General features: G+C 38.3%; 4 protein-coding genes and 1 non-coding gene across 6 annotated transcripts; 4 read left to right on the top strand and 1 right to left on the bottom strand.

The window, feature by feature from the left end:
* Window positions 1–3,460, top strand: LOC111796820 (V-type proton ATPase subunit e1). Of its 2 annotated transcripts, none has more exons than XM_023679586.2 (4): window positions 1–91; window positions 203–347; window positions 1,500–1,547; window positions 3,091–3,460. In XM_023679586.2, exons 2-4 carry the CDS (start codon window positions 250–252, stop codon window positions 3,155–3,157), a joined length of 213 nt encoding a protein of 70 aa, XP_023535354.1. In that variant the 5' UTR covers window positions 1–91; window positions 203–249; the 3' UTR covers window positions 3,158–3,460. The 2 variants fall into 2 exon arrangements, with proteins under 2 accessions (XP_023535354.1, XP_023535355.1); XM_023679587.2 differs by having other exon boundaries at window positions 5–91; window positions 184–347.
* A 471-nt stretch (window positions 3,461–3,931) lies between these two features.
* On the bottom strand, window positions 3,932–7,492 carry LOC111796819 (syntaxin-51). The gene is made up of 6 exons (XM_023679585.2): window positions 7,206–7,492; window positions 5,765–5,980; window positions 5,451–5,650; window positions 5,271–5,371; window positions 5,107–5,151; window positions 3,932–4,166 (listed from the first exon to the last, which is right to left on the bottom strand). Exons 2-6 carry the CDS (start codon window positions 5,974–5,976, stop codon window positions 4,035–4,037), a joined length of 690 nt encoding a protein of 229 aa, XP_023535353.2. The 5' UTR covers window positions 5,977–5,980; window positions 7,206–7,492; the 3' UTR covers window positions 3,932–4,034.
* A 1,600-nt stretch (window positions 7,493–9,092) lies between these two features.
* LOC111796818 (serine/threonine-protein phosphatase PP-X isozyme 2) lies at window positions 9,093–15,499 on the top strand. The gene is made up of 8 exons (XM_023679584.2): window positions 9,093–9,441; window positions 10,383–10,535; window positions 12,902–12,964; window positions 13,037–13,122; window positions 13,349–13,424; window positions 13,515–13,783; window positions 13,859–13,937; window positions 14,959–15,499. Exons 1-8 carry the CDS (start codon window positions 9,301–9,303, stop codon window positions 15,007–15,009), a joined length of 918 nt encoding a protein of 305 aa, XP_023535352.1. The 5' UTR covers window positions 9,093–9,300; the 3' UTR covers window positions 15,010–15,499.
* LOC111797794 (U6atac minor spliceosomal RNA) lies at window positions 12,688–12,801 on the top strand. Its single transcript, XR_002815619.2, has one exon. It is a non-coding gene; the product is annotated as a U6atac minor spliceosomal RNA (small nuclear RNA).
* Window positions 15,500–15,642: 143 nt separating the features above from the next.
* On the top strand, window positions 15,643–21,102 carry LOC111796569 (putative BPI/LBP family protein At1g04970). The gene is made up of 8 exons (XM_087124703.1): window positions 15,643–16,574; window positions 16,694–17,234; window positions 18,788–18,927; window positions 19,221–19,524; window positions 19,599–19,709; window positions 19,890–20,138; window positions 20,303–20,428; window positions 20,581–21,102. The coding sequence occupies exons 2-8, from the start codon at window positions 16,833–16,835 to the stop codon at window positions 20,776–20,778; spliced, it is 1,530 nt and encodes a 509-aa protein (XP_086980829.1). The 5' UTR covers window positions 15,643–16,574; window positions 16,694–16,832; the 3' UTR covers window positions 20,779–21,102.
* The last annotated feature ends 1,171 nt before the right edge of the window (window positions 21,103–22,273 follow it).

The following is a 22,273-nucleotide window of genomic DNA, read 5'->3' as shown; positions in this document are numbered from 1 at the left end:
GTAGATTCCGATGAATTTTTCAGATCTATTTTCATCGTCTCCAGATTTTCGAAATGCTCTGTGACTCCACAATTCGTCCTTTTGTTTCTTGGTAATCAAACGAATCGCCTTTTGTAAACCTCTCCGTTTTCAGATTTGTCTGTTCCTCATTTGTTTAATTCAAACTACATCTGAATTTTCCAGTCTCTTGCTTTGATTGCAGAGGTTTTGATCTTTTGATTGCACGATCGAGGTCGAACGGGATCAACAATGGGATTCTTGGTGACGTCCCTGATTTTCGCCGTGATTGGAGTCATCGCGTGTTTTTGCTCCTTAATTTGCTGTAACAGAGGAGCTTCGACTAATTTGTAAAGTCCTTATTCTTTATCGATTTTCTTTCTCTATTTTCATACCTGTGTTGAGCTGCTACGGAATCTAACTCGGTTGTTTTTGCTGATAACTATGTTTGATTTCCATATGCTATGCAACTGTGCTAAGTTTTGTTGATCATTAGTTCTCTGTAGCCAATCTGCTATTGATTCTAAGTCCTTGTGTTGTTGGCTTTTAGACATTTAATCTGTTGTTTGTATTCAAGGACATACATCAATGATTTTATATATCCAATGACTGCCATTTTTGTAACACTGAAAAAAGTTCAGGCGCTTGTATCTAGGCTGGTATATTGCATTGTTAAGATTGTAATATGAGTTTATAGGATTTAAGATCTCAACGAGTATCCGAATTATTAGATACGCATAGAAACGTCTTTGGCAATGTGAAATTAGGGGGAACTATGTGGAATATTGAGTAGGATGGAACAATATTGTTGACAAAAGATGTGAAATTTGAGAATGTTTTATTGTGTCAATGGAGGTTATGAGAATTTTATAAGACTTTATTACTTATGCTAAAGAAAAACATCATTCTGGAAAATTGTTTATCGAAATTTATCTGGTCGAACTATGTCGTTCTTGGTTTAAGTATACTAGTGTTTTCTATCTTGGCGTCGAGGGTAAATAATTGGTAAGCTTGATGATGAAATAGCCTCATGGTTTAAAAACTGATCAGAACCTAAACTATGTATACTAAAACAACATTACTCTGGTGCTCGTCTTATTTGTAAATTGCTGGTTGTTTCTCTAGCTTCTTTCTCCGGTGCTCGTCTCTGCAGTGTTCGTACTAGAGATTAAAACTCTCTTAAGTAGTCTTATAGCCGTCTAATTTTGTTCAATTTCCCTTACTCTAGAAAAGGTCATATATGGGTAGTCTCTGAAACTTCATATGTAGAGTTTATGTTGCATGGTTAAATCTGCTTGCCTCATCAAGTATTCGATGCTTGACGACAAAACTTATGAAAGACTATTGATCATTCATCTGACTTCCATGGGATCCTAATACATATTTGAAGCAAACAATCGAAGTGCTATTGAACTTTTGTACCATTACTCCTTTGCATATGCGTATGCATATTTTTTCATTGCACTCATGCAGGTGGCTAATATTGCTATTCTTCATTGCAGGTTTCACCTTACTTTGATAACTACTGCAACAATATGCTGCTGGATGATGTAAGTTTATGTTTTTCTTGCGTTTGATAACCACTAATTTCCTTTGTGCTATAAAATTAGCTTGTTATGATAGAGGACAAATTGATGTTTTCCAAACTCGTTTTTTTTCCTTTTCCTTTTATTTTATTTAAGAAATCGAAGTTTCATTGAGAAAAATGTACAAGAGCATGTAAAGCACACAAAAGGAGTCCTCAACTTTGGGAAAAGACCTCAATTCAAAACAATACCACCAAGTTGTCAATTACAAAAAAATTCAAATAGTAGATACCCATGAAGATGCATAGAATCTCACCACCTCCCACACCTCCAGTGAAGATTTTTCCACCCCTCTAAAAATCCTACTATTCTTCTCGAGCCACAGTCCCAAGTCTTAACAAGATAGCGTACAACAGGCACTGACTCCAAACAAACTCAAGTTGCTGTCTAAAGCAACAAGCCGTTGCTTGCTTGGATAGAAGCTCTAGTAAGATTTTTCTTTAGTGAAGAAAGATCCACCTAGAAGGAGAAAATATATTGTACAGCTGCAATAATGTATGCATTGATTATGAAAACATAGAACCCGCGATAAAACCCTGGACCTTTGGCGGACGTGGCTTCTTGAAGAAGAAAAACATTAGAATGCACCATAAGATGCACTGCTAGATGTAAATATACCGTGAAAATGTCATAACAAATTTTGAAGGCTTTGGTAATTCTTAGGACTTGATAGGAGTCTTTTTCATAATATTGATACTTACACACTAATATATACAAATAATGAGTCATAAAAATAAGGAAACGATCTTGGATTACAATGTCCACACCATAGATACTATAGTTAGGATGTTTCTTAAAATTCCATCAAGCAACCCCCGCGTTCCCCCTCAAGAAGGCTAATGGATATTTTCTCATATCAACTTGCTTGGAATCATGCACCAATCAACTATGTGGTTAACTCGTGTTATTTGGCTACTTGTTGATACTATAGGTGTACAAATAAAGACATTATCCAACTTTTTCTTTATGAAATGTCTTTTGGTTTTAATGTATTTTATTAGGTCACGTTGGATTGGGTTGTTTGCAATATTAATTATTGACTTATTGACGATGAACCTTTCTTTGAAGAAGTTTCAAACATACCAACTTACAAAATTCTTGACATTATTCTGAACTCTGGTCCTAAAATTGACTGGCTACCTTTTTTTCCCATCTCCATCTAACCAGATTTCCTCCTCCGTATGTACAATTATTTAATACAGACTTCTTATTATCAATTGATCATCCATCATAGCATCAATAGGCTTCTAGGTTTAATTTTAACCCTATTAGTTTTCTGGGTGTTTTGTTGAAGGGCCCTAAATTAGGGAAATAAAAGCCTCTCTATCTGTTCTAGAGCTTCTTTTCAGATTATGAAGATATTGAATTCACTTCAACACATTGTTTTATAAACAGGCACTCACATTTCAGGACAACCTGTTATTGTTAGAGTTTCTATTATAATTAGACACTAAAGTTGCTTAATATATACCGACTACTAAATTTATTATGCATTTTTTGAATTTAGGTGGGCAATTGTATATCTTGCACAAATGAAGCCACTTATTGTTCCAATTCTGAATGATTCGGAGTGAAGATTATTTTGGGAACTTCTACTACTAGTTGTGTCTTATGAATCTAAATCATCACAGGGTTGCTACTGATAACCCCAAGATATGTTCTATTTCCCAGGTTCCATGAATCTATGTTGCATTTTTCAGTTTGAATCTGTGCAGTTCATAATTTGAAGATGACCTTCAATTGGGTTCTGTATTTTGTGTTTCCCAAGTGCTGTTTTAATTACTTTCCATCAAATTCTTGGGAAGATCGACCATTGCTCATAGCTATTTAATACAGAACTCCATTTATGAAATAAAGGTTGGGGATTTTATTTGATCTTTTCATATTTCATTTCTTCATCCCTTGATTCCTCAATCATTGATATTCATAGGGGAGATAGATTTAGAACAGATTGAAATAAGTGCTACAAAATCCATTTCTATAAGAATGATCATAGAAGATCCGATTTGTGGAGACACTAATATCTTGTAGGAAGAAGAAGGTGAAGAGTTATAAGCTACTAATACGTTTTTTCCCAACGCAAGTTCGCCACTAACTGTAGCAGCTAAAATTTGCCATTTTTTAATGCATTTACCCTGGTGAACCTGGGATTTTTGCTTCATACAAGTATTTTTGTTAGAACGTTCATACAGAACTAATGGAATTCTTCGAGTATACCCATTGCTCGAAAAAATGATCTTGTCAATATCGGTATAAATGATCTTTCCCCCGTGTTCGGCTATAGCGGCAACCCCTGAATCTCGAGTAAGCCCAAAATCTCCTAAATCTCATGGAATCCAAGTGAAAGATGAAGAAAAAAACACACGAATTCACTAAGAAATCAACAGATATCAGAATCTTACACCAAAAGGTTATGTTCTAGTCAATCCAATTCACACCAAGACAGTGAATTTACAAATACTTGATGAGTAGCCATATGAGAGTGATGAGAACGACAATTCCAACAACGGATGAAATCATTGACATGCAAGTGCATCCACCCTTGGTCCGCTTGTTCATTATTGCCAGCCTCTTCTGCACTCTCTGTTTTGATACAATGATTAACGATACTGTCAATGAAATTTGAACTATCTTCTTGTTAAAAAAGAGTAATAAAGATAATAATTGTAATCGTCGAAGTCAAAGCTCACTACTAGTAGATATTGTCCTCTTTGAGCTTTCCTTTTTCGGGCTTCCCCTCAAGGTTTTTAAAAAGCGTTTCGCTAAGAAGAGGTTTCCATACCCTTATAAAGAATGTTTTGTTCTCCTCTCCAACCGATGTGGGATCTCCCAATCCACCCTACTTCGGGGCCCAGCGTCCTCGCTGATACTCGATCTCTTCTCCAAACGATGTAGGACCCCCAATCCACCCCCTTCCAACCCAGCGTCCTTGTTGGCACATCGCCTCATTCCCTTTGGGGCTTAGCCTCCTCGTTGGCACATCGCCTCATTCCCTTTGGGGCTTAGCCTCCTCGTTGGCACATTGCCTGATGTTTGGCTCTGAGACCATTTGTAACGGCCCAAGTCCACCGCTAGCAGATATTGTCCTCTTAGGGTTTTCCTTTCGGACTTTTCCTCAAGGTTTTTAAAAGGCGTCTACTGAGAGAGGTTTCTACGCCCTTATAAAAAAGGTTTCGTTCTCCTCCCCAACTGATGAGGGATCTCACAATAATAATCTAGACCGTCGAGGTAGTTTGAACAGTTAGGAGAACCAGTCCGGACTTTCTGAGACCAGGGCCAGAGCCAAAAGGTATCCCGGAGAGGCAAAATTTACCTCCTAAGTATGTAATCTTTCAAATTTGATAACTTAGGAAGGCAAAGATTGTCGATTGCACCCTTCTTCTTCAGTCTGCCCATGTTGGACACCAAATATTTTCTATCTTTTCCAACATGGTGAACCCTCTCACAGTTATAGTACACAACAGATATGTACACAACAAACACCCTATCATGATAGAAAAGGATCAGAACAAGAGATTCGTACCCGTAATCGGGAATCTGTAACATCGACATGTTCATCCAAATCATCCTGCACCATTGAACATAGTTAAAAACAAGACTAAAATTATAAGAATCAAGTTCATGAGAAGACTTAGCGATCAAGTAAGTCAGCAAATGAATAAACACGACAACGATCGGAAGACATACGATAAGTCTCGTGTGAAGGCTAAGTTCTTCATTGACAGCCAATGCTATATGTTTTGTGCTCATTATAGTCCCTTCCAGTTTCTCGAGGCCTTCATCTTGCTCTGCTCCAAATATCACATTTTCACATTAACAGAGATTCATACTGATATTTTTCCAGTAACTTTAAACAAATAAACCTGCCTCTCATAACTTGTCGTTGAAAACCGAGTAGGCCTCGGTTGTCTAAGCCTTCCGTTCTATTCTCTGCTGGCTTTATTTCTGGACCAAGTAAGCTATCTCGGTTAGCAAAGTTAGACATGTTCAAGGTCGAAGCCATCTGGTTAGCTTTCGATCTCAAATTCGCTATCATATCCCTGCGACGATTCATCTCTTTCTCCGGTCTGCAAGCCACGAGACACAGAAATAATATACCACCAAGAACACACAATTCCCAGAAAAAATATACCATCAAGAACACACAATTCCAAGAAAAGAACATATACCACATGGCTTACATTGGTTGCTTTCCTTGAAGCTTGGGTAACTGAGTCTGCAAGGTATCAAGTCTGGTACCCAATATTGTGATCTTCCTGCGTATAGCTGAGGCATGACGCTGAGCTTCTGGTCCAGAAGCAGAACTTCTCCCAGAAATCATGCCATTGATATCTTCAGAGAGTTTCATGGCTTCATTGTATTCCTTCGCCCATGATTCCAAAGTATACGCCATTGGCCTTCAATCCAAACGCCACAAAAATCAAGAAAATTAGTTGTTCCTGTTGAACACAACTCTACGTGGGAAACACTCGGACTCTTTATTAACATCAATCGAGAAAATATTACAAGACACTACATATAAACTACTGCATTCTATGCTTTTGATTTCTTAGGATGAAAACCTAGGTGTGGTGGAGTATGTACCGTAGAGACCAGTTAATCTATTCTTGAAATATTAATATTTAGGTATTTTTATTCTAAAATACCTAAATCATTTTTTTCTAAACATAAATATACAATGAGCTCGTACAATTATTTGGCTTGACCCTATTAGGTTAGTGGGCTCATACAATTATTTGGCTTGACCCTATCGGGCGAGTGAGCTCATACAATTATTTGGCTCGACCCTATTAGGCGAGTGAGCTCATACAATTATTTGGCTCGACCCTATTAGGCGAGGGAGCTCATACAATTATTTGGCTCGACCCTATTAGGCGAGGGAGCTCATACAATTATAGCTTGACCCTATCGGGCGAGTGAGCTCATACAATTATTTGGCTCGACCCTATTAGGCGAGTGAGCTCATACAATTATTTGGCTCGACCCTATTAGGCGAGTGAGCTCATACAATTATTTGGCTCGACCCTATTGGGCGAGTGAGCTCATACAATTATTTGGCTCGACCCTATTAGGCGAGTGAGCTCATACAATGATTTGGCTCGACCCTATCAGGCGAGTGAGCTCATACAATGATTTGGCTTGACCTTATCAGGCGAGTGAGCTCATACAATGATTTGGCTTGACCCTATCAGGCGAGTGAGCTCATACAATTATTTGGCTTGACCCTTGACCCTATTAAGTTAGTGAGCTCATACAATTATTTGACTCAACCTAATGATGATATTTGTCGTTCATCAAATAACCAGCTAAGTTCATCCACAGACAGAGAATCGAGTAGAAGACAAAAGCTAGATTAAGCTAATCCAGGTAGAGCTGAACCCTGAGAATAATCTAGAAGAATCACACACGATTTGGTCAACTGAAAGATCAAACGATTCCATCCATACACAAACCAAGGACAAACAGAAAACGTAGAATCGAGGTACAAACCATAGAATCAAACACTGAAATCAACAGATACCATAGAACGAACAAACAAATACATCGAATGTGCCCTAAAAAATAAAATTAAGCAAACTACCGACGATACATAGATCATAACCAAAAGGAAACGGAACTTACCGTTTGGAAATCAGAATTGACGATCGAAAAATGAGAATTCAACGGGCGGCAATGGCAGATCGGCTGGGGAATTTATAGAATAGCTATGAAGGATGGTACAAATCCGCCACCGCCGGCGACCAACATTCGTCGATCAATTGGAATCAGGAACCAGAACGTCGGAATTTGGATCTGCGCAAAGTGGTTTGAAAATTCCTAAAGGGAGAAAATCAAGAAGAAAATGAAAAAATATAAAGAAAGAAAGGCGTTCCTCGAGATTATTGGACACTGCTGTGGGTCTCATATGTGTAATCGTATAATCGTTCTAACAAGAATTATGATACCCATTTTTAAGTATGTTCGAGGGTGCAACGTTGATCTCAGCTTGATTGTGATACTATTTGTAATAGTCTAAGTTTGTTGTTAGTAGATATTGTCTGTTTTGGTCTGTTACGTTCTCATTGGACCTCACAATCCTAGCTCTCCGACTTAAGGAATGTGTCATTTCTCTCTCTAATCGATGTGGGAATTCATAATTCATCCCACTCGAGGGTCTAACGTTCTCATTGGCACGCCACTCGACGTCCACAATCCACCTCACTTAAGGGTTCACCGTCCTCATCAGTATACCGCTCGGTGTCTGGCTCTACTAACGTTTGTAACCGCCAAAACCCACTGCCAGCCGATATTGTTAGATTTTGCCTGTTACGATCGCTGTCAACCTCACAATATCTACTAACAACCTCGACATCGACTAATGACTTTTAAAACACATATACTTATTGGACCTCACAGTCCTGACTCTCCGACTTAAGGAATGTGTCATTCCCCTCTCTAATCAACGTGGGAACTCATAATTCACTCCCACTCGAGAGTCTAACGTTCGCATTGGCACGCCGCTCTGTGTCTACAACCCACCCCACTTAAGGGTTCACCGTCCTCACCAGTATACTGCTCGGTGTCTGGCTCTACTAACGTTTGAAACAGCCAAAACCCACTTCCAGCCGATATTGTCATATTTGGCCTGTTACGATCGTCGTTAATCTCACAGTTTTAAAACGTATATACTTATAAAATCAACCTCGACATCGATTAATGACTTTTAAAACGCATATACTCATTGGACCTCACAATCCTGGCTCTCCAACTTAAGGAATGTGTCATTCTCCTCTCTAATCAATATGAGAACTCATAATTCACCCCACTCGAGAGTCTAACGTTCTCATTGACACACCGCTCTGTGTCTACAATCCACCCCACTTAAGGGTTCACCATCCTCACCAGTATACTGCTCGGTGTCTAGCTCTACTAACGTTTGTAACAGCCAAAACCCACTGCAGGCCTGTTACGATCGCCGTCAATCTCACAGTTTTAAACCGCATATCCTTATAAAATCAACCTCGACATCGACTAATGGCTTTTAAAATGCATATACTCATTGGACCTCATAATCCTGGCTCTCCGACTTAACCTCTTTAATCAATGTGTGAACTCATAATTCACCCCACTCGAGAGTCTAACGTTCTCATTGGCACGCCGCTCTGTGTCTACAATCCACCCCACTTAAAGGTTCACCGTCCTCACCAGTATACCGCTCGATGTTTGGCTCTACTAACGTTTGTAACAGCCAAAATCTACCGCCAGCAGATATTGTCAAATTTGGCCTATTACAATATATTTTTTTAAAATATAAAAATCGTTTTTTTTTTTTTTTTGTAAGCTAAACTATAAATATTACAATAATTTTATAAATTTAAGGTTAAATTCATAAAGTTTAAATTTTTTTTTAGCATATATATATAAAAATATTTATTTTGTTATAATTTGGATAAAAAAAAAAGAAAAAAGAAGAAACAAATTGGAGAAGAAGTAAAAAAAGGAAGAAAAAAACAAAGAAGAAAGAAAAGAGGCACAGAGCAGCGCCTCAATATACTATTGTCCCTTCTGGCTTCCATGGCTCTGTGAGAGAGAGATTCATATCAGAGAGAGAGAGAGAGAGAGAGAGAGAGAGAGATTGGGTCCTTCAGGAAGAGGAAGGGGAAGAAGGAGGAGGTTGAGGTTGAGGTTGAGATTGAGAGAGCGAGAGAGAGAGAGAGGGATCCACAGTGAAGGAGAGATGTCTGACCTAGACCGTCAAATTGAGCAGTTGAAGAATTGCGAGCCGCTCAAGGAGTCTGAAGTTAAAGCTCTTTGCCTCAAGGCTATGGAAATCCTCGTCGAAGAGAGTAACGTTCAGAGAGTTGATGCCCCCGTTACTGTAAGTCTCACTCTTCTTCCCCCTTCTATGGATTCTGGATTCCACTTCGAGATGTTTGACTCTGTTTCAATCAAGTGCGGCGGCTCTTTCTTTCTTCTTCTCGTATTATTGTGCTTTTCGGGTTCCTGATTTGGATTTCTCCCGAGTATTGTGGGTTTTTTTTTTTCTAAATTTTAGTTCTGGGGTTTCGTTCCTTTTCACTGTAACACTGGTCTTTTTAGGTCAGTTTGTGAGTTTTGATTGCGAATTGGAATTCTGGTCTATAATTTCGTTCTTTTTTGGAAAAACAAGTGGTTCTTAAGGACTATCATGTTGTTGAAATTTGAGACGATTATGGCTTAAATTATTGGTATAACGAATGAGAGAGTGTTATTGTTGTTTGGCGACATCATAAACACTGAAATTGGTAAATGTTGTGGAGATTTCTTTTGCTTATGTTCAGTCTTTTACTTTTTGGAACAGAAACATTATGAGGACACTATAAAAGGAGTTTGCAATTTCTTGTTTTTTCATTAACTTATTTTGTTATTTTCATGGTGTTTGAGCATTAATTTTAGTTTCTCCATTAGCAATACAATGCTTCTTGTTTACACTTATTGCTGTTGTTTCTGCTTATTCTGTAGTTGTTACTTGGTCAAGCTTGACTAAGCAGCCCTTTAATGATTTCATGGATCTTATACGCCAGACCTGGAACCATTTAGTGAACAAACTTGATGGCTTTGGTCTAGGGTTCAAGTGGAGCCACCAAAGCTTTTTCATGTCTAATATTCCTTTTGCCCTTTTAAAATAATAATCCAACATGTCACTGAAGTACAACGGAGTAGGACACCACCCGATGACTGAGGAATTACGTTCAACTATGTTTGAGTTTCAGATTTGGATTGATTTGTATTATTATTGTTATGTGTTTCTAACATTTTCCTATGTTTCTTTTTACGTAGATATGTGGAGACATCCATGGGCAGTTTTATGACATGAAAGAGCTTTTTAAAGTAGGAGGCGATTGTCCGAAGACGAACTACTTATTTCTTGGCGATTTTGTTGATAGAGGATTTTACTCAGTTGAGACATTTCTACTTCTACTTGCTCTTAAGGTAATCAATTTTAATCTTTTTTTAAAATATTTTTAATAGTTAAAACTATAGTCGTCTTACATTTCTATTTGATCTTTAGATATTACGTGATCGTTAAATATCATTTGAGTTTTGGTTTCGGTTTTATTGGCTTTCAAGACTAGGTTTAAATTTGATTCAGTATTTTAAGTTGCACTGAAAGACTTTTTTTTTAGATATCTAATAGAAATTGGTGTCTATAAATTTTGTATGTTTGCACGAAGCCGAATAAAAGAAATAATCAATAAACTTGTAATGGGCGATTCCTGGAAACTGAGCTGGAGATCAAAGGTTTTTTTTTTTTTGGGCGACTTGTTGCAGGCAACATTTTTACTTTTGTGGTTAATTGGGATCCAATTATTGGTAACAGTAGTTGTTGAATTGAGAGGCTAAGATGTTGAAAGAGTGAGTTGTCCTTGATATGAGGAGTAATGAGGTTCTGCTTATACCGTAGAGGATTCCATGTGAGTTTTCTTCCATAGGGATTTGCTTCATAATGTCTGGGAGATTTCCTTGGAGGCAATGGTATCAACAACTTGTATTTGTCTTATCCTAAACTATCTTTCGCACAACACATCTTTATGAGATGAGAGCCAAGGTACCTAAGAATAGGTATCTACCATATTGTCTTTACCTATTTCAAAATGATCAACGCTATCGCGAGGATCCAAATTGGTTTCCAACCTTCACACTACCTGCGTGTTCTGTGTGAGAAGGTGGGGTAATAATTGACAATTCATTATTTCACTGGCAGCATGTTAGCATAGTTTGAGGGTCTTCATTGTGATAGTTCGAACCTTTCTTGAATTACTCCTTGATCCTTAGGCCTCTCGGATTCAAAATTTTCATGGCTCTCCCTTTAGAGATGCGGTTAAAACTCCTTGGAGTGGTATAGTCTTACGGGTATTTATGAATTTTGGAATGTAAGAAATAGGAGAATTTTTGTAAATGGAGAAATTTTTGTACGAGAAGTTTGGGATCGCATCAGGATTCAAGCTTCTATAGGTGTCTTTACCTGGGAATTTCTGTAACCCCTTTTTGTTATTTACTACTTCTGGTAGAATCTTTTTCTTGTCACTTCTTGGATTCTAAAGAATGATTCTTTTCTTTCCTGAGCTGAACTTATCTTTGATTTAATATTCTCATCAAGTTTCTTATGATGACAAGAAAGCAACAATAATAATATTGATGGTGATTGTCCCTTGCTCTGGTGTAGTATAGTTGTAACCTTTTTTCTTGCAAAATAATAAATGCTGCTGTGGATGGCTTTGGCCCTGAAAAGTATCGGGATCCCGTCACACTCTGCCATCAGAAGAAACAACATAGAGGATTAGGTTCCACCTGTATAGGTTTATCTCATAGTTCTGTTTCTTCTAAGTGTGAAAATTGTTTTGGAAATTATGTCATAGTTCTGTTTCTTCATAATTACTATCCCTTCATATTTCTGGGAACTTTTTATTCTTGATTTTCTAAGCTTATGAGTGCTTAGTCATGGAAAAGTCCAGAAGCCTAAAGCATAAGTTTGGAAATCTATTCTCATTAACTCATTTTTTTTTTATAATAAGAGGAATGTTCTGAACTCACTTCGGTAGTGGCAACTCAAACTAGGGATAGAAAACGATAAAATTAGGACCGACTTGCCAAACTGATAGTGGCAACTCATTGAAAATGCCTATTTCTTTTTGCAAGTAGTCAAAGGGTGGCCAGGAAACTGGCTTCTATGGACTGGCATTTAACAGGAAGCTCCTGCAAAGTAGCCCAGATCTACTGCCCCAAGCATGTCAAACGATTGGATGAGTTTATTTGGATTGCTAGTTAGTGGTACTGTTTGAAGCCCAATGCACAGCAGTGAAAGAATCGACCTTGGCCTCCGTTATATATTTCATTACTAACTTATATCAGAATGAATAATGAAACATGATGTGGTTGCAATCCCTGAAGGCTTTTCTCAAAGCATGCTAACACACCGTATTGATTTTGGTGGCTATGATTAGATATTTTCCTTTGAAGGCAAACATCAGATTTTATATTGCTACTGACACTGAAACATCTGTGTTCGGACTAGGTGTGACTTGATAAGACCAGAAGCCAGTATTAGTATTACAAACAATTTACTTTATAAAATATTTATGTCGTGTTTGATTGAAGGAGAGTTGGTTGGCATCTCCTCTTACAGGGTTGCGAACAGTCTACAGGCTTCCTTGTTTAACATATTCAGATAAGGGGTTTATGTCAAATACCAGTTTGTAGATAAAAATATGATATCATGCATGGTATTTTCGTCCATAAAGCCCACCCTATTTATTTTAGTTTTTAGCTCAACTAAAGCGAACTATTTTTTATTTCAGGTGAGATATCCAGATCGGATAACTCTCATCAGGGGGAACCATGAAAGCCGTCAAATCACACAGGTTAAGTTTCTTGATCTTACCGTCCTAGATAAAACGCTTTATTTTGGTTAATATTCTGTTTTCTCTTTACAGGTTTATGGATTTTATGACGAGTGCCTTCGCAAATATGGCTCTGTGAATGTTTGGAGATACTGTACCGATATTTTTGATTACTTGAGGTTTGCAAATTTCAGATTTAATCATTTATCACAGAGAGAGGGAGAGAATAAAACAGGGCATGTTACTGTTTAGTGTATGAGGAAATGAATTGGAAGTCATTAATCTATATATAATCCACAAGAAATTAATTTGGCGAGTTGGTGAATTGCGTGTAAAAAAAGTTAATGAATGCAGTACTAGTCAAGTCCCCTTTATTGCTTATTTGTTTCTTTCTGAATCCATCAGTCTCTCGGCTCTTATCGAAAACAAGATATTTAGCGTCCATGGTGGTCTCTCTCCTGCCATAACAACACTAGATCAGGTTAGAATCCTTCCTTGCTCTTACTTGTTCTTATATATATATGTAAGGTTGAACTCAGTCCTCCGCATACTGCCATTTATTTATGTCCAGATTAGAATAATTGATCGAAAGCAAGAAGTACCTCATGACGGTGCCATGTGTGACCTACTGTGGTCTGATCCTGAAGACATTGTGGATGGTTGGGGTTTGAGTCCTCGAGGTGCCGGTTTCCTGTTTGGTGGCAGCGTAGTTACTTCTTTTAACCACACGAATAACATTGATTATATTTGTCGAGCTCATCAGTTGGTAATGGAAGGATACAAATGGATGTTTAATAATCAGATAGTTACAGTCTGGTCAGCTCCTAATTATTGTTACAGGTACATTATCCTCAAAGACTTCGTCTCAACTTTCTGCTAATCTAATGGTTCATAACAGTCTTCATTCTGTTTCAGATGTGGTAATGTAGCTGCTATACTTCAACTGGATGAGAACCTTAATAAACAGTTTTGTGTCTTCGATGCTGCTCCACAGGTATGGTCAAGATTTTTATTATATCCGAACCTCACCGTTCGAGTATACAATAGTTGCTGTGTATCAAATGTTATATTGTCTGAGTAACTCAGGATTACCTTTCCATGCACAACCCTTTCTCCAAAAAATCTTTCCATGCAACCCCCTGCACATTTTTGTTTTATAGTCATTGGGTTGTAACTTGTAATGCACTTTTCATTGGATGCCTATACTTGCATTCTCATGTAAGTTGTAAGCTGCGTCAGTTTCGCTTGCAATGAGAAAGGTTAAGGGTGGATATGTGTGAGATCCCACGTCGGTTGGGGAGGAGAACGAAACATTCTTTATAAAGGTGTGGAAACCTCTCCCTAGTAGACACGTTTTAAAAACCTTGAGGGGAAGCCCGAAAGGGAAAGGCCAAAGAGGACAATATCTGCTAGCGGTGGGCTTGGACCGTTACAAATGGTATCAGAGCCAGACATCGGGCGATGTGCCAACGAAGAGGCTGAGCTCCGAAGGGGGTGGATTGGTGTCCCACATCGATTGGAGAAGAGAACGTGTCAGCGAGAATGCTGGGCCCCGAAGGGGGTAGATTGTGAGATCTCACATCGTTTTGGGAGGAATAAGGGTGTGGAAATCTCTCCTTTAATTTTCTCTTCTTCGTCTTCCTCTATCTCTCCTTTTTTTTTCTCTCTCTCTCTTTCCCTTTCTTCTTCTTCTCTGCCAGAACCTCTGGAACAAAGGTTAAATAACTCAAACTAAACAACGCCTTGCCCCAAACGTTCCCTTAGTGGGTGGAATAAGCCTTTTCTCATAGGTTAGTGGTGTGCGCCCATAATGCAAGAAGTAATCTCAACACCTCCGGTTGTTTTAGAAAAAGAAAAATAGCCATTAGCCAAGTTTGTGTCACTCAACCACACTGTTTCAAAATTAACATTGAAAACTAACTCTTTGCTTGTTCTTTACCCAACTTAGAACTTCCATATGTTGCTGCATTTGTTGATATTACCATACATTGTGTTGGATTGTGAATACGTTGCAGGATTCAAGAGGAAATCCAGCCAAGAAACCCGCTCCAGATTACTTCCTCTGAAACCCAACCAAAGAAAACAAATGCTCATCATTTCGTGTATGTTCCAAACCGATAAAACGATAGACAAATTGTGCAGTCGCATGGTGCAGACGGTTTCACGAAACCATGGGAATCAATGCCATTGGACAAGGATATTCCTTAAGCAGCAAAAAGCTGTGATCACTTAGGATGCTTGAGTTTAGGTTCCTGATTTTACCCGTTATTTGTTGTTGATGTGTTTACATGTAATGAGTGCATTAGAAATTGTCATGTAAAATGCAGATTCCTCCAAACAAATGATGCCTCCTGATGATATGATGATGATGATGATGGGGTCTTCCAAAAGGAGGTGCTCTCAGTATTCCATGGGGTAAGGATATGTTTGTTGACATTGATCTTGGGACATGTCTGAATTATAGAACAAAAAAAAGAACAAAAAAAAAAAAAAAAAAAAACATGGTTCTGTTGCCACTTGGGACAAAATTTTAGTCAGAACCCAAAATTTTCTTCATGGATTGCTCTCTTTTGAGTCCATCTTCCCACTCCACTTTCTTCTCTTTTTGAACTGTTTCAATAGTTCGATTGCTTTCTGATATATATATATATATGTGTGTATATATATCTAGTATATATATATATATATATAGTATGCATATATCTTGGTTTAGTTCATGAATTTCTGGGATATGTCTCGATGAACTAAGAAATGTGACTGTTTGTCTATTTGATCTCGTCGTAAAAAAGGATTTAAGTTGAAGAAGATTTGAAAATTTTCTACTTTGGATTTCTAAAAGATTTGGAGATATTGTCCTCTCTCGGCTTTCCTTTTCATTTTCAGGCTTATCTTCAAGGCTTTAAAACTCGTTTGTTAGGGGAAGGTTTCCACACTCTTGTAAATGGTGGTTTGTTCCCTCCCCAACCAATGTAAGACATCACAATCCACCCCTCTACGAGGCTCAGCGTCTTTGCTGGCACTCTTTCCTTCCTCCAATCGATGTGGGACCGCCTCCAAACCCACCCCCTTTGGGGTCCAGCGTATTTACTGGCACACCGCCTCATGTTTACCCCCCTTCGGGGAACAGCGAGAAGCTAACATGTCGTTCGGTGTCTGGCTCATCCTCTGACAGGTGCATCATCAACCAAAGCATCTTGTTGTTCATCTTTAGACTCTTTTAGTCGTTCATCTTTAGACTCTTCTAACATGCCCTGGTTTTTTTTTCTCGATCACCGAAGGCTCCTCTTCTTCTTTAAACTCAATTTTTAGCGACTCATTGTTCACAATCACAAAATTAAAAATTTAGATAGCAATTAGACGTTGTTTAAAGTTTTAAGTACCTATTGATACAATATTTAAACTGTTTACTTTATTCCCGCAAATTTTGAGGTTCGCACTTGTCCTCTTTCACACTCTAAACGTAGTTGTGATTAACGTGTGAATTTTCTTCAGAAGTGCTTTTCTGAGAAATGCCTCAAGGGATAGGGATTGTGGTGTAGAACTTCTACTGGTGTTGGTGCCTTTGGCAACGCCTCTTGAGCTGCCCCCGGTTGTTGATTGGGGTTGGATGCCTCGGGTATGGGATACGAAGGTAGGAGAGGTGATTTGATCGGACAGACTAGACGTCGGATGCCCCGGGTATTTGATCGGATAGACCATACGAGCGAGATTGATTTAAAGCTAAAAATAAATTTGTTAAAATTTGTACAGAGAGGAGCTAGCTAGATTTCAGAAACCCCAAAATCAGAATTTCTTAACATTTCTGTATCGTCACTCAAAATTTTCATTCGGGCAACTTCAAATTCCCGCAGTTCACTCAAAATCAGAGAGAACAATCATCTTCTCCGATATGGGTTCCGTTTTGAAGTTCATAGTGTTCTTCCTTTTAGTAGCTTCTACCTCTCCCCATCTCAATTCCACCGAAGAGGGTTTCATTTCGATGCTCATATCCCAAAAGGGTCTCAACTTCATCAAGGATTTCTTGATCGACAAGGCAGTTTCCACCATCATTCCACTTCGTTTGCCCGATATTGAGAAGACTGTCAATATCGCTCTTATTGGCAAAGTTCATATCGTTCTTTCCGACATAATCATCGGCAGCATCGAGGTCGAATCCTCGCATATTCGGATCGGCGACACGGGTGTCAACATAGTTGCTGCAAAAGCCACTGCCAATATGAGTATGAAATGGCAGTATACCTACAACACTTGGCTGTTTGAAATTTCTGAGGAAGGAGACGCCTCTGTTCAGGTAATTCAGCTACTCTGTAACGCTATTTGCTTCATTGATGCTGAAAAGTATGAACATAGCCTGATGCATGTGTTACCAAGTGATTTGGATGTTTTTGAGATATTTAAGCCTCATATAGAAACTTTTGTGTGTTATGATCTTTGTGGTCTTTTGGAGCTGGCTTTGCGCACCCTTTTGGATTTGTAGGATTGGTAGGGTAGGCCATGAACATAACGAGCGAGCAAGTCGGGACAAACAATTCTTAATTGTTGGTACCAAAATTGAAGTAGTGGATTCAGTAGCTTGGGCTGCAACAAGGGCTTGGTGTCGTTATGTTAATAAAAAATTGCTTGGGGGATGTTAACAAATTGGTCTAGTATAGAAACGAGACTTCGTAAGTTTAGGGACTTGAGAACGGAACAAAAGACGGAGGGACTCAACCGTCTCCCGAAAAGGGATGCCACTAATGCCCCTGTTATCCAAAAAAGGAAATCTAGAATATGATCAAAGATATTGTTAAGTTTGGTCTATCCCAATGCTTGGCCATGAATTTGATGTCTACCCATAGTTTTTGGGGCATGTGTTGTAGGGATTGTGATATGAAAACCCTAGAATTTTGTAAACTAGGAACGTTATGTGAACCGCTAGTTGTCTTATTATATGTTGTAGGGATTGTGATATGAAAACGGCCCAAGCCTACCGCTAGCAGATATTGTCCTCTTTGGGCTTTCCCTTTCGAACTTCCCCTCAAGGTTTTTAAAACGCTTCTATTAGGGTGAGGTTTTCACACCCTTATAAAGAATGCTTTGTTCTCCTCTTCAACCGATGTGAGATCTCACAATTCACTCTCCTTCGGGGCCCAACGTCCTCGCAGGCACTCGTTCCCTTCTGCAATCGATGTGGGGCCCCCCAATCCACCCTCCTTTGGGGTCTAGCGTCCTTGCTGGCACATCACACAAAACCTGGCTCTAATACCATTTGTAACGGCTCAAGGCCACCGCTAACAAATATTGTCCTCTTTGGGCTTTCCTTTTGAGGCTTCCTCTTAAAGTTTTTAAAACACGTCTACCAGGGAGAAGTTTCCACACCCTTATAAAGAATGCTTCGTTCTCCTCCCCAACCGATGTGGGATCTCACAATCCACCCCGTTCGAGGCCCAGCGTTCTCGCTGGCACTCGTTCCCTTCTCCAATCGATGTGGGATCTCATAATCCACCCCATTCGGAGCCCAGCGTCCTCACTGACACTCGTCCCTCTCTCCAATCGATGTGGGATCTCACATTAACTTACCGAGTAACTTGGACACAAGACCTTGAATTGGGTATCTCCAAACACCCCAAACTCTTACGAGCAAGGTGCCTCTATCACAAGGGTGGGATTTTATAGTATGGAACAATCAGCATGGTTCATTGGGGAGAAAATAACATCAGACAATGTGGAAGAGATAGCTCTGCTAATTTATTGCTCAAATTTATGAGGTTCTTGGCATTTCAATTTGAAGTAACTTATAACCTATAGCTCTTGCAATGTCCTTTCATCATTATTGAATTCTTATCGAGCGATTTCGACTTTTAGGTTGATGGTATGAATATAGGCCTAACTATAGGTTTACATCAACAAAATGGAGCTCTGGAGCTGACTCTTTCAGAATGTGGATGCAATGTCGAAGATATCTCCATACATTTACACGGTGGGGCGTCGTGGCTTTACCAAGGGTACACAACCGATAACTATACTTCTAACTTCTTCGACCTTGATGTGGTTTGAAACTGGATATCTTGCTTCACGTTGTTTTATAGTTATGTTATCTTAGTCGAGGCTGTTGATTTCTGGTATATGATTCAAAGTTTCTCTTTAAATTTAACGTGTCGGACGATCGAGCGTCCAAAGCTTTAGATTTTTTCAAGCAGATCATCTTTTTGCGTCTGTTCTTTTGGCTTGCTGGTTTGCCTCGAAGAAACATGATAAATTCTGTAAACGAGTTGGGGCATATATTTTCTCGCTTCAGGGTGATCGATGCTTTTGAACGGAAAATCGAGTCGACCATTGAGGATAATATTTCCAAGAAAATAGAAGACGGGGTAGCAAAGCTTGACTCGTCGTTGCAGTCGCTTCCACAAGAAATTGCCATAGCTGATGTTGCTGTTCTAAATGTCACTTTTGTGGGCAGCCCTGTGTTATCCTCTTCTTCCATCAAATTTAAAATCAATGGTTTACTCAGCCCTTTTAACCAAGTCGGAGCTGAAAATTCCGTCGATGGAGAATCTCGACATTCGAATGTTCGTAACTCCGTTTCATATGTTCCCTTTCAAGTAAGTTCTTGTGCGTGAAGACTCAACTTTTCTGTACACATTTCTTTGGCTTATGTTCTACTCTTTTCCTGTAGTATCTCCATGAAGAACCTGAAGGTTCTGTCTACTGCAATGATTCAGCTAAGATGATCGAGATCGCTCTACACGAAACCGTCCTCAACTCTGCTTCACAAGCTATCTTTGAAGTAAGTTCTTTTCTCTTTTCTCCCTGTGATACCGAGTTTTTGCATGGCTTGCTTCTCGGACCGCATCGTAGTCTTCAACTTTTAGTTTATAGCTTCTTGATGTGAAGGTCGATTGGCTATAACGTCTATCTTCCGAACGAATCGAGGAAATGCTCGAACTAACAGTTATCATGTGGCCAGGAAAACTATATGCACTGGACTGTGGACCAAATTCCTGATCAGCACCTTTTGAACACTTCGGCATGGAAGTGGGTTATTCCTCAACTCTACCGGCTCTATCCAGATGACGATATTGTCGTAAATATTTCCGCTTTGTCTCCACCGTTCTTGAGACTGCGAGCTAAAGATATCTCTGCCTCCGTTCTCGTTGACATGATAATCATTGTTCGATATAACGGTGACATTATACCTGTTGCTTGCATCTCATTGGTAAGCTCATGCCATGTTTTTGCTTGAAAAGCTTGCAATTGCATTTGAATGAATCCCGTAAATGTCGTCAGTTGTCGCTCGTGCATAAGAGGGAGTGGTCGATCGATTTCTTGCCATGACACTTTTGGGTCGATATTGACTTTTGGTTTTGATTGTTGAATCAGGAGGTTATTGCCTCTTTCTCTCCAAAAATCTTGGGGAAGAATTTGGTTGGTTATGTTAGCTTGGAAGGCTTTACATTAGCTTTGAAATGGAGCAAGATTGGTCGTATTCGCCTTTATCTAATTCAGGTACGAGTACGATCTGTTCATGTTCGAAAAATTTCAACGCTAAATTCAACGTAAAGTCATATGTTTCGAAGTTCTTGTGCAAATTATTGAGAAAACAATTCTTAGGATACTTATCATGGTAGATCACTTTCTTTGGTCTTAAATTTCTGCAGAAAACCGTAGCGGGTTTGCTCAAAACGGTCTTGGTGCCGTTCGTCGACTTGTATCTCTTGAAAGGAATCACGTTGCCGAGTTTTCATGGATTAGTCCTCGAGGACGCCAAAATGGTTTTCAATTCTTCTATGATCATCATGTGCAGCAATGTCGCCTTAAGTGAGAGATTCAGTCGCCGTCTTGTTTACTCGAGTTAGAACAATAAATCTTTGATCATGTTAGAACTTGTAACTATCATGTGAATAGTGAATAGTAGTAGAAGCAAAAGTAGATGAGAGGGTAAGCCTCTATTTATTTGTGTATTCTAAATAAGTTCATGTACATAATAGAATCCCGAGCTTGGCCGAACCTGACCCGACCTGACTTGGGTCATTGTAATTAGGTTGAAGAAGTCTGTGCTCGTTTTTGTTGCACTCATGTCATGGTCTGACATCTAGAAATTGAATTGTGAAATGTTGATGTCAGAATGTATGTATTTTAGTAATGTTGGTAATGTACCCGACCTAACTTGACCTAGGCCATTGTAATTAGGTTGAAGAAGCACCTAACTTGACCTAGGCCATTGTAATTAGGTTGAAGAAGCTTGTGCTCGTTTTCGTTGCACTCGTGTCATGGATCGACTTTTAGAAATTGAATTGTGAAATGTTGATGTTAGAAGCTATGTGCTTGTCAATGTCGCATAAGTTTCTAAAGTTTCTAAAATTTCATCCGTCTTGTAATTACACATCATATCGAAAATTTTATAATCGAGTAAATTAAGGTGTACTTGTTATTTCTCATTCATCATTTATGAATCTCATAATTATCGGTAAATTATTATAGTACTCAATTTATATAAATAATTAAAAAAAATCGGAGAGATTAAAAAAAATTATATATAAAGATTAATAATTTTTTTAAAATTATTATTTTATTTATCGGCCACCAATCAATTATTGCATTGAATTTTCGAATTTATTCATCCATCATTTATGAATCTCATAATTATCGTAAATTATTATAGTACTCAATTTATATATTTAATAAATAATTAAAAAAAATCGGAGAGATTAAAAAAAAATTATATATAAAGATTAATAAATTTTTTAAAATTATTATTTTATTTATCCGCCACCAATAAATTATTGTTTTCGAATTTATTGGAAAAATAAAGTCAAACAAAAATTAAAAGGTTTGCTTTGATCTTAAATTAAAAAAATAAAAAATAAAAAATAAAAAAATAAGCTCTGAATTTAATACAAAATCCTACAACTCCCTATACAAATTTAATGAAGTCTCCTAAATTTCCCTATACATTTAATATGAAACTTAGCCTTATAATATCCTTTTGCTTCAAATTTCATTCGAGTAACCCCTTATTTGAAACCCCGAAAAAAATTCAATTTATAACTCTAAATTTTCGATATTGTATCGATCCGAACTAACTTTTATAAATGTACTAATTAAATTTCTGTAAATTATCGTATGTGAATCGGTTTCGACCATTTATTGAGATTATCTTTCAAAATCATCCATGCATCATCTCTTACACGTATGTAGACTTCTTCAAATGTCGGATTAGTAAAATGGACGATTAGAATTGATGCATGAATGGAGAGTCTAAATTGATTCACTTATGAAAACTTATATGTGAGATCACATATCGGTTGGAGAGGAGAGTGAAACATTCTTTAGGTGTGAAATATCTCCCTA

The sequence above is a fragment of the Cucurbita pepo genome, chromosome 6 (genome assembly GCF_057944985.1).
Source record: "Cucurbita pepo subsp. pepo isolate OVF chromosome 6, ASM5794498v1, whole genome shotgun sequence".
Taxonomy (NCBI): domain Eukaryota; kingdom Viridiplantae; phylum Streptophyta; class Magnoliopsida; order Cucurbitales; family Cucurbitaceae; genus Cucurbita; species Cucurbita pepo.
Note: the sequence above shows the minus strand (reverse complement) of the source record. Positions and strands in the feature narration are given on the sequence as shown.